The following is a 15,207-nucleotide window of genomic DNA, read 5'->3' as shown; positions in this document are numbered from 1 at the left end:
CATTCTCGCTTCAATGGAATGTTGATTTAAGGAGATATGCAGATGTGTTTTTACACTCTTGTCAGCTTCAGATTATAAATCTTTCCCGAGCCTTTGAAATGCGGGCTGACTTTCTGACCTCTGGACCAAAGAGCCATGCGTAATCCATCCCAGCACCCAAAGGGCTGCAGTCTTGATGTCATTCTGTCTCGAGGATGATTAAAATATTGTTGGATGATCTCACCCCCTTTGAAAACTCCTGCCAACCTTTAGGTCATAAATATTCCTGATCCCTTCAAAATTAATCTGACCTGCAGATGGCTGCTGCAACAAAGCTGTGAGTGATCTCTTTCATGAACCCTCAACATGTCAGTTGTGGCATCAGTATCTTGGGAAGAGGAACAGACTTCGTCTCACTGAAAATTATATAAGAATTCAAAGTTTCTATGTACTGCAGAGTCAGGGAAAGAGTGTGCTGCTTTGTGTTGCCCCGATTCTCCAAATCAATACGTTTGTTAGTATTTGTTTTTCCTGTTTTAATGAATGACTCAAATATACAGGAGGAATTGAGAATTTCTTCGACACTTTCCACCATTAAAACTTAACTACCGATGCTTTCAGCCCAGGTTTAAATCCAAGACACCATGCTGATTTGTCCAGCGACTACTCATGTCTTTGTAATTTGTGGGAATGAACTCTCACATCTTCTAAAGTCATTCTCCTGCACATTATACAAGCACATGTACAAATGTCTCCGGTTCAGGGATCATGCCATGTGGAGAACTGATCGGTGCTCTCTCCGGCCAATTATTTGAAGCTAATTTCCCCGGACCAGTTATGTTGTGTTTTACTCTTTCAATTATATTCCTATTTTGCCTATTTTTGGCAATTATATTCAATTTTCTGTCCCATACTGTATCCTGCTGTGTTGAATCATTTAATTTGTCTCCCAAGTTTGGTAGGGCCTAGTACCTGTCATAGTCGAGTGTGCTTCCCCTCCATTTTTTGCATCACTTTCGCTCCTCTTATTCCAGTGATTGTTACTTCTGATACCTCAGCTCAATCAATTTCCCTTCCTCCCTCAAAAAATTCAAACATTATCTCTCCGTCTCCACTCGGATAAAAAAGGAAAAAACAAAACACAGAAAAAAAGCCAACAACCAACAACAACAACAACAACGATGGGAAAAAAAATCCAAACTTCAATCTCAGTGCTCAGTCATTCATCTTCCTATCCCTTCTTCACAATATCCCCAAAGTGAATAAAATGTTTCTCTTCCTTAAAACCTCCTCACAACTTCATCAAAATATCTTCCTTTTCTTTTTGTCAAGGCTTATTTCCCCAAAACCCCTCACTCCGAAACACTTAGTTCATCCAGCCTCCTCTTTCACTTACAGCTGAATTTTCGTCCATACCTTCAACCAAAAACATTCTCACCACCACCATGCCCAAGAAGTCTGTCACAGGTTATCCAGTATTGGAATCCTGAAAAAATCAATTTTGCAAAGTTTATGGTGTCAAACGTCTCCATGTCAGTACCATCCAGACACCCCCATCTGCTTGCACCTTGTCCTGCCCCATCTTAGTTTCCCTCCCTCCCACTCCACCCTGTTCCAGCTTTGTCCCCTCCTCATCCCCCTCCCCCACTCCATGTCAGTACCATCCCCACACCTCCATCTGCTTGCATCTTGTCTTGCTCCATCTTAGTTTCCCTCCCCCACTCCACCCCGTTCCAGCTTTGTCCCCTCCTCATCCCCCCCACTCCATGTCAGTACCATCCCCACACCCCCATCTGCTTCCACCTTGTCCTGCCCCATCTTAGTTTCCCTCCACCACACTCCACCCCATCCCAGCTTTGTCCCCTCCCCACCTCCCACCCGGCTTCTCCCCACCCCACATCCTCTCCTTGCTCCTTTCCATATCCGTACATCCTATCAGCAGTGACTCTCGCCCCTATCTCTAACTGCATGGACCTCAAACATCCAAGGCCTATGTTCTAACCTGACATCTCTCAATCCAGTCCACTGCCGAGAAACTGGAAATCATTTGTTTAACAAAATCCTTCCTTCCACAGGATGTCCCTGACTTCTTAGTGTCTCTCCCTAGCTTGTGTTTCCTCCTTTTTGATTGAACTGAACCCCGTTCTGGTGGCAGAGTTGCGCTGCACATCAAAAACTTCATTTCTCACTCTCCGTGCACTACTCTTAACCTACCAAACCCCTGGAGTACCTTTGGCTGTGACTTCCCCGCCACTCCCACCTCATGGTTGTCTGTGTGTTGGACCGTCCCCCTAACAGTGATGACTCCATCTACACCCCTTTCAGACGACATGGACCAACATTTAATCATTCATCCCAATGTTCTCTTCCTCATACGTTGTGATTTTAATTGTCACTATGCTAATTGGCTGGGTGTTGGTACTTCTTTCACCAGCCATGGCATTTCTGCAAAAGACTTCTTTGATTCCATGGGAATAACCCAATCTGTGAACTTTCCCACCTGAATTTTTCCCAATGGCAAATCTTTCCTTATGGATTTGGTGATGACCAACTTCCCCACCAATGTGTCTTGATCATCCTCTGCCCAAATTGGCTCATCTGTTCATGTGCTTGTGAAGGTCAACTTCTTTCTGGCCACTCTCAGAGAACAGCCTCAGCACCGGCAAGTCTGGCAGTACACTCAGGCATCTCGTCTTCAGTTATCTCGCCAATCCACCCTCTCTTGGAACTCTGAATTCTGTGCTGAAGCAGATGCTTTAAAACAATTTGCATTCTTCTCCAACTGACGGAAGCAAATCCAACTGAAGGCAACCTCAGTTCATTCCACAAAGCTCACACTAAATGTGTCTTCTCTCAGGAGAGCCAGAAAACAACTGTCCAATCTCAAGAATGAACTTTCAAACTTGTCTCCCTCCTATAAAACCTGGTGGTGCCTTGTCAAGTCTGTCTCCTGGTGTATGCTCTCCATCAGTCCCTTCCCTTACTTCAAATGGCACCACATCCGACTCCGCTCGTAAGAAGGCCGAATGCCTCAATTCTGTGTTTGCTTCAAAATATTGTGGCCCTAAACCCTCTCTCCCTGTACTCACTCATCCAAGTCATACTCAACTGTTCCTGAATTATGTTTTTTTGCATCTGAGAAAGTGGAAAAGTTTCTGGCAAACTTCAACTTTGACTCTGCAACTGCACTGGATGGCATCAGCTCGCATGTCCGAAAAACCTGCTCTGCTGCTCAAACTCTTCCTCTCTCTCTGCCCTTTTCACCCTGTCACTTACCCTTGGTTATCTTCCATCTATTTGGAAATCAGCCAACATCATAGCATGGCATAGAAAGGTGCAAAAACAGATCCCCTTTAACTCCAGACCAATTAGCTTCCAATCATCAAAAAAATCCAGCATTGCAGTTGATACGAAATCCTAACTTTTCTCCAACAGTCTCATCTCAGATCACCAATTCGGATTCAGAGCTGGTTACTCGACTTACTTTGGACATGCTGCTTCAACTCTCTCAACAATGGATGGAGGCCCTTCATATCAGACATGAGACCAGGGCTGTCTCTCTAGACATATATCAATGTTTTAATGCAGCCTGTCATCCTTCCTTGCTTTTCAAACTGTCTGCCTATGGAATCCAAGACCAACTCCACTCTTGGATTACTGACATCCTTCACTCTCATAGCCAATGCATGCTCTCAATGGAACCCTTTCTTCTCCTCTCCATGTTTAGGCTGGAGTACATCAAGGCAGTGTTCTAGGCCTCAACTTATTCCAAATCTTCATCATTGACCTCACTGACTCTCTGGAAAATCCTCTTTATCTCTTTGCTGATGACTCCACTCCCTGCTGTGACATCCCTCATCCTTCTGACAGACAGGCAGCAGCCTCTTCACTCTCCTCAAACCTTGACTAAATCACAAACTGGTCAAACACTTGGAATATTTCTATCCTAATAACCCACACACTCACTCTCTTTCTCCGAAAGGACCATTCCGCAAACACTCCCATCTGCTTTCTCAACAACCATCTCAAAGAGGTTAAGTCACTCAAACTCTTGGGTCTCACTCTCAGCTATGATCTCTCTTGGGCAAGCCACATTTCAAAAGTTGGCCTCTCAAGCCAGATGCCGACTGGGCATCCTTCGTCGTGCAAAGTCCTTCCTTGGCACACCTGAGCTCCGAACCAAAAATCTACAAGGCTTTCATTTGCAGTTTGAAGGAGTACTGCTCTCCACTCTGGTCTGGCTCCCCTGCCTCACATCTTACTCAGCGAGATGCCTTGGAAACAAAGGCTTTCAAGATCATTGGCATCTCTTACGATGACCTCACCATCACCAACAGGTCGGTGGTTTCTCTGTCTTCTTCTGCCTCATTTCTGGTCTTGCACCCTCTGCCCTCTCAATGCTTTGTTCCCCCCAAGATATCTTCAGGACACACTCAGTCCACCAACAACCCCCTCATCGTGAAACTGCCTAATTTCAGAACCACTGCTCACCTTCCCTCATTTATTCCTCTTTTTTCCCACCTGTGGAACCACCTTTCACACTCTCTTCATTATCATTCTTCCCTCCAGATCAGCTCTTCACCATCATCTCAAGTCATACTCCATCCAAAAGCGATGATATTTTCTCCACCCATTAAACCACCCCCACCCTCCAAAAAATTTGCTTATGGATGGATCCATATTATCAACTCCTTGCATTCTCACCTACCCCTCATCGTTACCTGCATCCCTTGTTTTTCTGTCTCCATCTACTTTCTCCCTCAGCCCTCCTATTGGCATTTCCCCTTTCTCCTGCTGTTCTCTTTGTTATGGTGTGTCATGATCTGTTCTGTGTCCTCACTCTTCCACAAGCCTGAACCATGTATTCTTTTTTAAACTCCTCTATCAATTGTAGAAAATTGCTCAAAAGTGTGTTTTTAGCCAAACTGAGTTTTGATTCTCACGATCCAAATGCCAACCACACACTCATTGGATAACACAGGTTTGATGCAAATTATGAAATCTTTGACAAAATATGCGATGGCTTAACATTGAATTATAAATGAACATTCCTCTTAAATTATTTCTTTAATTGTTATATTTATTATATTTGTACTGCACAATGGAATTTTAACAACATGGGATTTGTTTGTGCTCTATCTTAGAAATAGGCTATCCTCCAAATAAGTTTCTTGAAATAATTAGAATTTAGCCAATCACAACAACCATCGCAAAGCTATAACAGTCGGGCATGTGATGAAAGGAGTCATTTATTTGGGAGAATTGTTTTTAATGCCTTTATTAGCCATCCCACACCTCTGATAGCCAGGCGCCACAGCCCCATTCACATTTTATATATGTTGTAATAAAATCAAAATGAAAAGACCTTCAGGTGAAACAGATTCTTGGAGAGCATTATGCTGTGTCATCTATGATCTTCTCATTGATAAGATGGTAAACATCATCCTTTGGTATGGTGGTAGCACCTGGTATTGTCTATTACATTTGTTGTGGTAGAAAAAAAAACATTTGACTAAATTCGAAGAGTCCATATTATGTACATTATTTTATGCATGATGCAATTTATTTTCTATTTTCAAACATGTTTTAACCGTGATCCAAGGAATTTGCTAATTTTCCCATCATTTCATTGGCAGTTTTGATTACCTCAAATTCAAATTTGGTCAATACAGTAGTCAAGAGTGATTCTTCTTCACATTACAATAACCTGTGCAGACTGAAACAACAACATCACACATGGATAAATGACTACTCACCAATGAAAGGAGGCCTATAATGGAAACAGAAGTCATTTGGACGCTTTTCTACGTAGTATCGGCAGAATTCCCGACTATTTGATTTCATGCAGCAGTTGTCAAATGGATCCAATTCACCTTCTACGAGGGAAAACAATCATTACAAAATTTATACATTCGTAACTTTTGTGAGCAACATATAAATATTGCAGAGCAGGCTAAATGGATGCTATTTCTTTAAATCCATCTTCCTTGCATTTTTTGGATTTTTTTGTTTGTTTGTTTACAAAGTCTATGTTCATTGGAGGAGCAGGTTTGACTAAATTAGAGGTTTGACTCGATGTTATTACCATCTCGTACTTTGTTTAAAAAAAGAATGGTGTATAGGTGAGTCTATTTTCGTGTTTTATATCAATTGATGCACTCGCTGCATGCACCAGAATTGAGATAAAAACATTTTTCATGATCCCTGAATCTGCTCATGCAAAGTACAACATCATCTGTTTAACATTACAAGTACTGAGTATTGAGCATTTTGTCAATATTGGACCATGAACACATACCCTGGTAACGTTGTCGTTTTTCACTGAGCCATGAGTCCCTTCCTGTCCATGAGTATGTTCTGTACCAGCCTCTCCACCAACTCCAGTGCCAAAAAGCAGGTTGATCCCAAGGAGTAGGAAGAACTTTTTCATGCCTTCCCATAACAAGTGATCCCCAGTTGTTGTAGTAACACCGCACACCACTTCCTGACCAGCTGGGCCATCTGCTCTGAAAAGTCCATCGAGTTCCTGGAAGGCAAAGTCACATCCATAAACACTTCCAACAATTTCACTATAATTGTTAGGAGAATGGTATATTCAAAGTGTTTTTCAGGCAATGAGATCTGTGTCCATATTAAAATTCAGAATGAGATTATTTATTACCTCCACCACCGAAGGTGAAGGAGGTTATGTTTTCACCCCTTTCTGTCTATTTGTTTGTTTGTCTCTTTGTTTGTGTGCAGGATACCTCAAAAAGTTGTGGACAAATCTGGATGAAATTTGGTGGATAGCTTGGATGTGTGACAAGGACGAACTGATTAGATTTTGGTGAAGATCCAGATCTGGATCCAACTACTAGAATTTTAAAGTGATTCTTCACCATTGAGAGATTGGGCCAAAAACAATATATAGCACTATATCTCAAAAAGTTGTGGATGGATTTGAACGAAACTTGGTGGACAAATTGGGTGTGTGGCAATGACAAATTGGTTCGATTTTGGTGAAGATGCGAATCCAGACCTGGATAGGAGAATTATTTATTTTTTTAAATGATTCTTCACCATTGAGAGAAAGAGCCAAAAGCGATATTTAGCATGATATTTCAAAAATGTATTGGGTCTGATATGTTCTCGTGGATCAGGTATTATGTGGCGGAGGTATGCGCTCCACCGAGTGCCCTTCTCGTTGTAATTGTCACAAGCCAACCCACCAAAGCTCTATTTGTGAACGACTTTCCTGCCATTAAACAATGATATTGATCAAACCCTAAACTTGTTATAATCTGTGTCAGTTACTAATGGAATGTTGAGCAGAATGGAATAAACAGAGGGGTTAATGTATCGATGTTAATTGTTTTTCACATACGCTCACCTGGTATATGAGGTTCCTTAAATCCATACCATTGCAGATTCCACCCTGAGGTATACCAGGGGTCAAAGAATGCCTGCCATAAGCTGCAAGGGCAAGGAGGATTGTTCCAGCGGAACCAGGGAAAGCTCTCAGATCGGTACCAGTTCCAGCAGTCTTTCCGTGGATTTGTAAACTGGGCTGCGTTATTCTCTAGTTTAAATGCCCAACGGCCCATTGCTCCTGGAAAACACAATGACCATGCTATATTGAGCAGAATGGAATAAATTTTCACTTTTAAAGCAAAAAGTTATTTCTTGACAAAAACTCCAATATTACTAAATATCTATCAATTTTTTTTCAGTAGAAAACCTCAGCTCATGGAAGAGAAGGGTTTACAGTGGGCACAAAAAACAACATATTCACAGTGGGGGAACATTTGGACACATAAAATAAAGGATAAATGAACGACCAGGAAAGGATGGGATGAGGGGATGAAATGCAGTAACCTGAACATAAGAGGGTTGAGTTAGGTATGGCTGAAGAGACTAGTAAAGATCGTTCATTGCGAAGGGGCCTGGTGACATTGAATGGCGGTGTACTTTCTACTTGAAGCTTTGGAATGAAGAATGTGATTGAAAGGCCTCTGGAAAGTCGTTCTATGAATCTGAGATAACAGCTATAAAAAAAAAGGAGACTGAATGTGGTTGGAAAACCTAGAATTTTGGAGTTTAACCAGAAGAAGGTTATTGGAAGAACATGTGTCTTGGGGAAGATTGCGATGGTGAGAGGGAAATCTCTTTTTTTACGAGTAGAAGGAGTTAGAGAAACAAAAAACAGAGAAGCCATCATTCTGTCTTCCATGTGAGAACAACCGATCTTGTGCTTTGGCCTCATCACAGGAGATACTAATAAGTCTGAGAACTTTAGATTCCACAGCATCCAGGAGAGACAAATATGGTGCTGAGGTATTATCCAGAGGGGAGAACAGTACTCCAATGACGTTGCAGGCTGTGAGTAGTTATTTGGCAATGGAGGCCAGCTTTGCTATATGGTCAGCCCATGAGTGGTTGTGACTAATGGTGAGGCCCAGAAGCTCAAGGGACCTCTTGCAGTGATTGACCATGGAAATACATAGTTAAGTTCATTTGATGACATTTCTGCGGTGACTGGGTAAGAGTGAAATTTGCCTGTATTGAAAGACATTCATTTGTTGGAAAATAAACTGATTAATTCCATATCAGCAGAAAGTGACAGTTGATGTCTGCCTGTAAGTGGGACAGGATACAGTACAATGCAATGTGGCGTCAAATACAAAAAGAAAAGGTTTACCATCACATTGTAGAGGTGTTTATGTGGATGAGGAACAAGACTGGGCCGAATATGTAAACTGCTTTGGCTCCAGCCTCCAATGGGAGAGGAGATGGTTCCATTGTTCACAACACATTGACTGAGTAAGTGAAGGAAGTCAGAAAACCATGTGTGAAGACAGCTTTGTTTATCACATACAGTGAGCTTGGCATGCAGAGCAGGATGGCAGACTGTGTCTAATGCCCAACATAATTACATTGTAAACAGTGTGATAATATATAATTACATCACCACCAGAGGTGTGCAAATACAGGCTCTCACCCATTTCTTTTGTGGATCCCTCAGCAACAATTTTCCCAGGAAACTTATCCGGACGATATCTCGTACTATCACTTTCTTTAATGATGCCATCATTGTAGCGAAATCTCTCGTACCAGCCACTGGAATGCAATAAAGGGAAAATACTCACTTAATGTGATGTGAAAAGAAATTGTAAACTTTTCTGAAAACTTCAACAGCAGTTACTTTAATTGTTGAAAGCCATTTCTTTATGATGTCGGTATGTCTAATATTTTAAACCAGAACTAAGATTAGTGTGTGGTACCAACAAAAGATGAAGCATTTACAGCAAACAATAATTCAGTGAGGGTTTCTACATGTAGTTTGTGAATGCGGAAGAACTCAAAAATCTCTTGAAAAGTGTGAGCCAAGGTATGCCGGTACCCTGGCGAAACTTTTTGCTTGGATCAGCTGCATAATTGCATAATTACACAAGGTACCTACAGTAGATGTAGTATGTGAGAGTCATGGTATGTCAATTTGTCACAACATATGTCTTTTTACCCTCATTGACCTTTTAGACCTGTGCCTCAGTTTCCTCATTGTGATGCAGCAATGATGGTGGTGACATGGTATCACATTAGCGCTTCAACCACAATGGATTCATAAGTGCAAAAATGTCTCTCTGCTTGCATAATTAAATGTCATCCAAAAGCATTCGCTGGAGAGTGTGTGCCAGGATGAATGATTAATAAAACTTTTTCATGAAAATGTTTGTCAGGAGATCTGCCAGGTTTATAAAAATATCAGTCCACGTGTGAAAAGAACGATTACAGATGATTGGACTATTACTAAAAGTGAGGGTTTGATTTTTGAACATAGTAACCATTCGCTAGATCTTGGTGAAGCCTTTTTTGGATTCCATCGTTCATTGCTCATTAAGGAGTTTCAAACAGTATTTCCAAATACACCAAATATGCAATTAACGTGCGGGTTTGACTTTGCTTCCTCTGTTGTGATATTCGCTTGGTTTGCTGCCAAGAGTTTGCTGCACAACGTACCCTTTCAAATCTCATTTTTTTGCAGTTTTGAAGCAGGTGGTATTTTTATTTACACCGATCGAAATATAAGGCTCATACGCTTCACTCATGAGCTTGTACACAAAGCACATGCAGGATGAGGACACAATGAGACAGAAGTGTAGTTTTAAGTCAACTACAAAGACTAGAAGACAAGAGAAAGACCAACACAGTATATGGAGCACATGCAGAACAAGGACACAAGAAGAGAAGTGTAGTTTCAGTTAAATTACAAAGATGAGTCGCCAATAGAAATACCAACATAGTGTATGGGATTATATTTCAAAAGACATTGATGCTCATGGAATAGCTGAATGATTTGAACCAGAAACCTGGCATCATGAGCAATCGGCATTTATCGACACATCAAACAGATAAACTCACATGCAACTGATATGCTCTTGGCTGAATTCAAAATTCCTCCACCTTCAATTGAGTCTGCATCATAATGATGACTCATGATTGTAATGCAGGCCTAGAATCAGCCTCAGCAGAAATAAAGCTCTGCATAGAGAATGGTACTTAGCAATTATAATTACAAATAGGTATATTCCATCCATCCATCCATTGGGACCATACTCTATGCAGAGCGTTGGTGCTGCCGAAGCAGTCTCTTGGCTATTGGGCACAATCCTGGATGGGTCACCACTCTGACACAGTATACCAGAATGCTGGCGCTCATTTTTCCGACCTCAGAAGGATGACAGGCCGAGTTAACCCCACCTGGTATTAATTCAACAGCTGAGTGGGATTTGAACTCAGGACCCTAGGATCCTAAGCCCACCACCCTAACCATTTAGCCAATACCAGGCAAACATCGGTTTATTTATTAACTTTTTGTATATTTTTATATCGATATTGGTATAAAAATGAACTTTTTCCTGAAAAAGGAAAGGCATGTTCAGACTGCTGAGACAACTTCGCTCCCACCACCTCCTCAGATCGTCAAATATGCCTACAATGCAAGGCATGTAATACACCAAGAGTTTTAATTACAACTGCGAAGCTGTATTTTGGAGAGACCTATTGATGATGAAGTACAAATACAATAAGTGACACAATAACAAATAAAATGTATTGGCATCTCATTTGTAATTCAATGTAAAGCCATCACATATGGTTGTCAGATATTTAGAAAAGGTCTCCTGTTCAGCATCAAACCTGTGGTATCCAATCAGTGCATGGTTGGCATTTGGATCACGAGCTTCAGGCCTCCAGAGCATCTTTCCTTCCATGAATTGGATCAGGCAGAACGTGTTTATGCCGTCAGTTGTAAGAATGGCCTGGAATGTGTTTGTCTGCAAGAGAAATAACGTGTGAAATCACAAGACTTTGCTGTGCATTATGGATGGAATTTTAAAAGGGCTCTGTGGATAGATAATATCTGTGCAACAATGTTAAGTGTGAAAGATTTGGCAAGAAATATACCATAAGCCCCTCAACACTGCACTACAAATATCAGTTTCTTCAACTTGGAGATATATTTCTCATGTGGTGATGGAGCAAGTGAGCATAAGGGAAATATGACAACATTAGTACGAGCATTAAAGCATCACACTTTCATTTGAGGGTACAAAGAAGATTAAGATCTACAAACACATACATTATGCAAGTTGCTGGTAGCAGGGACAGCTGGTACTCCGTCCCATGTAATCTTGAGTATCCAAGTAGCATCAAAACTCTTGGTGAAGTTTTTCTGCACTTGCCCATTTACTTTCTGCCTCAAAGCACTGGCATCTGCATTGCTTTGGCCACGGCCAGTCTTGCCAGTGTAATCATATTCCTGTAAAGTTGAGAATAATGCAATGAAAAGAAAAGAAAGAATATGTGGCAACATTAGTTTCATTTCTCGAAGCAAGTTAGAAAATCAACATTAATAAAAAAGGCTGATAGTAAATACCTGATAGAAAATTGATCCCACATTATGCAGGGACACATCTGCATCATCCCAGAACACAGAAATGGTCGGAGTGTGGTAATAAGTTGGAAAACCATCCGTTGGTGGGTTTGGGTAAGCAATGTGGTAGTCCCAATTTCTCATGAAAATGATTGCACCATTGTCGGTAAACTGTCAGAAACCCAAAAAATACAAAGGTTTCAAAAGTATGTTTCATCAGGTATACACAAACAAAACACTGAACTCGTAAATCTTCGACAGCAAATACAGTTTGCAAGAAATGCTGACCAGTAAACATTAACAAAGGAGACAACAACAAAATGTCACACCTGAACAAATGTGCAGGATATGACAGATTTTTAAATAATCATCTCCATGTGCAATGCAAAACATTCTTTATAAAAGGAAATACTGAAAAGAAGATAAAAATAAATAAAAGCACTGCAAAAAAGAATATTAAAAAATTAAAAAAAAATCACAACGAATGAACTTGATGATTAGCATTTGAATGCACACAAACCACTGGATACTGTTGGTAGAGATAGATTAAGGGTATATTAAAGAGTAGGATAGAGCAATTTAAGGAAAGCAAATGTATTATATTACTTACATAGAGCCTGTAAAACATGGAATTGCCAAAGGGAATTCCAAACGGAGGAGAGAAGATGGGAGAAGTGTAATCATGTGCGTTGATCCAAGACCGTTGATCCCCAACTTTCAATCCATAAGTGAAAAGGCGAATCTCTGAAATACAAGTGTTTCCCACAACTAAAGTTACATTTGATACAAACTGTAAGTTCACTTTCCAGGATAATTTCAGCAGTTTTTGTGATTAAGTTGATTGCTTTTGCAGTTCTTTTTGGCAGTGTTAAACTCATGGTGAGTAAAATGTAAACAATGAAAACAATGAGAAATTTCATCATCTCTGCAAGTAAACTGTGTATCAAGTTAATTACTATTTTGCATCTCCTCAGAATAATAAGGAAACACTCATTGATAAAAAAAGCCTGTTATTTTTGTCCAGTTAGACTGCTCAGTCAAACTTGTTGCCAAAGCAGATCAGCATTTATCAAAATCTTCTTTCAAAAAACATATAAATAATAGGACTTTTTTTTTGCCAACTCGCCACATTACTTTTCAATTGAAAAATGGTGAATGGGTATCCAAAGGTATGTGTTTGACTGTGGGAAGACCTTGCTTTTCCCCTGAGGTCTGTATGTTCCAAGAAAGAGACATCCTGAAACTGTTTACACAGTGGCAAGGTGGTGTTGCATCACATTAGCAGGCTTGAGTGTTAACTATTCTCACAGAATACAACACAATCAATGTTACAGAGGAAATGTACCGTTGCAGGTGATTCCATCCCCATGGTAATCCTCCTTGCAGGTGCAAGTGTAGGAGCCATCAGTGTTGGTGCAAGTAGCACGGTGTGGATTGCAAGGATGTGAATCGCACTCGTCAATATCTGTGGCACATGGACGATAATATGTCAATAATAATGCGGAGAGAAATAATGAGACATTTCAGTGAAAAAATAAAGTGAATATTACACAGTCAGAACTAGAACGGCACTCAGTAGAGTGCATACCACCACTAAGCTGAACAATTTATGTTTTGTATCCCACCGATAGGTTGGATCTGGATCCGTACCTTTACCAAAGTGTAATCGGCTTGTTCTTGTCACCTACCCAACTCATCCAGTTTTGTCCGAATCCATTTAAATATCCTGCTATATATCATTTTTGGTCTTATCTCTCAATGGTGAAGATCACTTAAAAATTCCTGTTTCCAATTCCAGATCTTTGTCTGAACAAAACTTGAACAAAACGAAACAATTGGTCTTTGTCACACACACAACCTGTCCACCAAGTTTCACGTGAATCAATCTGTAACATTTTGAGATATCATGCTCTTTATCGTTTTGATCCTATCTCTCAATGGTAATGAATCACTTTAAAAACTCTAGTATTTTGATCTGAATCTTCACCAAAATCTAAACAATTCGTCCTTGTCACACACCCAACCTGTCCACCAAGTTTCTTCTGAATATGTCCATAACGTTTTGAGATATCCTCCTCACAGACAGACAAACAGAGAAACAGACAGACAGACAGACAGGAGTGAAAACAGAACCTCTGTCCACCTTCAGTGATGGAGGTAACATGTAAGATAGTTGGGTGAGAAAAGGATTCGTGCCTGGAAGAAAGATCATGGGTCAGAATTGACCCATGATGTTTTTGTAATACATGTAAAAAAAATTCCGATCTGTTGTGACAGCAGTAACATTATCATAATTTTAACATTTAGAGACAATTACACAATAAAAATGGTCACATTTTGGTTTATATTTTGGAAGTAAAATAATAACACAAGATTAAAAGGCAGATATCAATACACACAGATGCATTGGAGAGCACGTCCCTAATTATACATACATACAAAGGAGGAGAAGATGAGAAAAAAGAAATAAAAAGAGAGAAAGAAAAAAAAAAGAATAAAAGGCGAGGCATAAATGTTGAGAGGAAGTAGGTGGTGGCAAGCAAAGAGAAGAAATTGATTACAAGTAACGAGAAGAGAAGTGAGGAGGTGATGGGGTTTGGAAGATGTTGTACAGTGGCAAATAGAACGGAAATTAAGATTAGTATTGAGGGGGGGGTGTGAAGAGTAACAAAACTTTAGCAATTTTGTGTCCACAAAATATTTATGTGCTGTGAGTTAATATTAAAATTCAACGTTTAGTGCAAAAGCCTCTTTATAAATGTGACAAACTCACCATCTGAACAATTGTTTCCAGTCCATCCTTTCGGACAAATGCAAGTGAATGTGTTTGCACCATCTACGCAAGTTCCACCATGGTGACAAGAGTGTGGTTCACAGTCATCTTTGTCTGTAGAATGGGGAGGAGAAATCGTAAGTTACAAGTTGCTTGAAAAATCCACATTAAAAACATACTTTCACACAATTCCACACAAGAGTGGGTATTACATGTTAATTTACAGGCTATTTGTGTTAAATAAATAATGTGTAAGGATACAATGGTACTCACTTATGCTGCAGTATTTCCCGGAAAATCCAACAGAGCAATCACATTCAAAAGTGTTGATCTTGTCAATGCACGAGCCACCGTTCAGGCAGTTAATATTTACACAGTCATCGCTGTCTGAAATGGCAAGTAATGCAGAAATCATCAACATGGGTAAACCACTCAATTAATTATACAGTAGGTACTACTCAACCAGATTAACTGCCTCTTCAAGGGACTCGTTTATATAAACTTCCTGCAAAGCATCAATATAATCGTTTACAGTGAGGATGGG

At 40.3% G+C, this 15,207-nt stretch overlaps 1 protein-coding gene across 4 annotated transcripts in view; it reads right to left on the bottom strand.

Moving 5' to 3' along the window:
* LOC147019126 (uncharacterized) overlaps positions 1-15,207 on the bottom strand; it is a 106,311-nt gene that overhangs the window by 71,118 nt on the left and 19,986 nt on the right. For all 4 annotated transcript variants that reach the window (XM_085899933.1, XM_085899934.1, XM_085899936.1 and 1 more), the window contains exons 6-16: positions 14,937-15,050; positions 14,664-14,777; positions 13,236-13,355; positions 12,501-12,634; positions 11,894-12,061; positions 11,597-11,776; positions 11,155-11,291; positions 8,957-9,075; positions 7,349-7,567; positions 6,278-6,505; positions 5,736-5,855 (exon numbers count right to left, since the gene is read on the bottom strand). In XM_085899933.1, coding sequence (XP_085756059.1) covers positions 5,736-5,855; positions 6,278-6,505; positions 7,349-7,567; positions 8,957-9,075; positions 11,155-11,291; positions 11,597-11,776; positions 11,894-12,061; positions 12,501-12,634; positions 13,236-13,355; positions 14,664-14,777; positions 14,937-15,050 — 1,653 coding nt within the window. The remainder of the gene's footprint in view (positions 1-5,735; positions 5,856-6,277; positions 6,506-7,348; positions 7,568-8,956; positions 9,076-11,154; positions 11,292-11,596; positions 11,777-11,893; positions 12,062-12,500; positions 12,635-13,235; positions 13,356-14,663; positions 14,778-14,936; positions 15,051-15,207) is intronic.

Source organism: Eptatretus burgeri, chromosome 10, assembly GCF_056783735.1.
Source record: "Eptatretus burgeri isolate ZD-2024b chromosome 10, Ebu_testis_v1, whole genome shotgun sequence".
In the NCBI taxonomy this organism is placed as follows: Eukaryota; Metazoa; Chordata; class Myxini; order Myxiniformes; family Myxinidae; genus Eptatretus; species Eptatretus burgeri.
The sequence above is the reverse complement of the archived record's forward strand: the minus strand, read 5'-3'. Positions and strand labels throughout refer to the sequence as shown.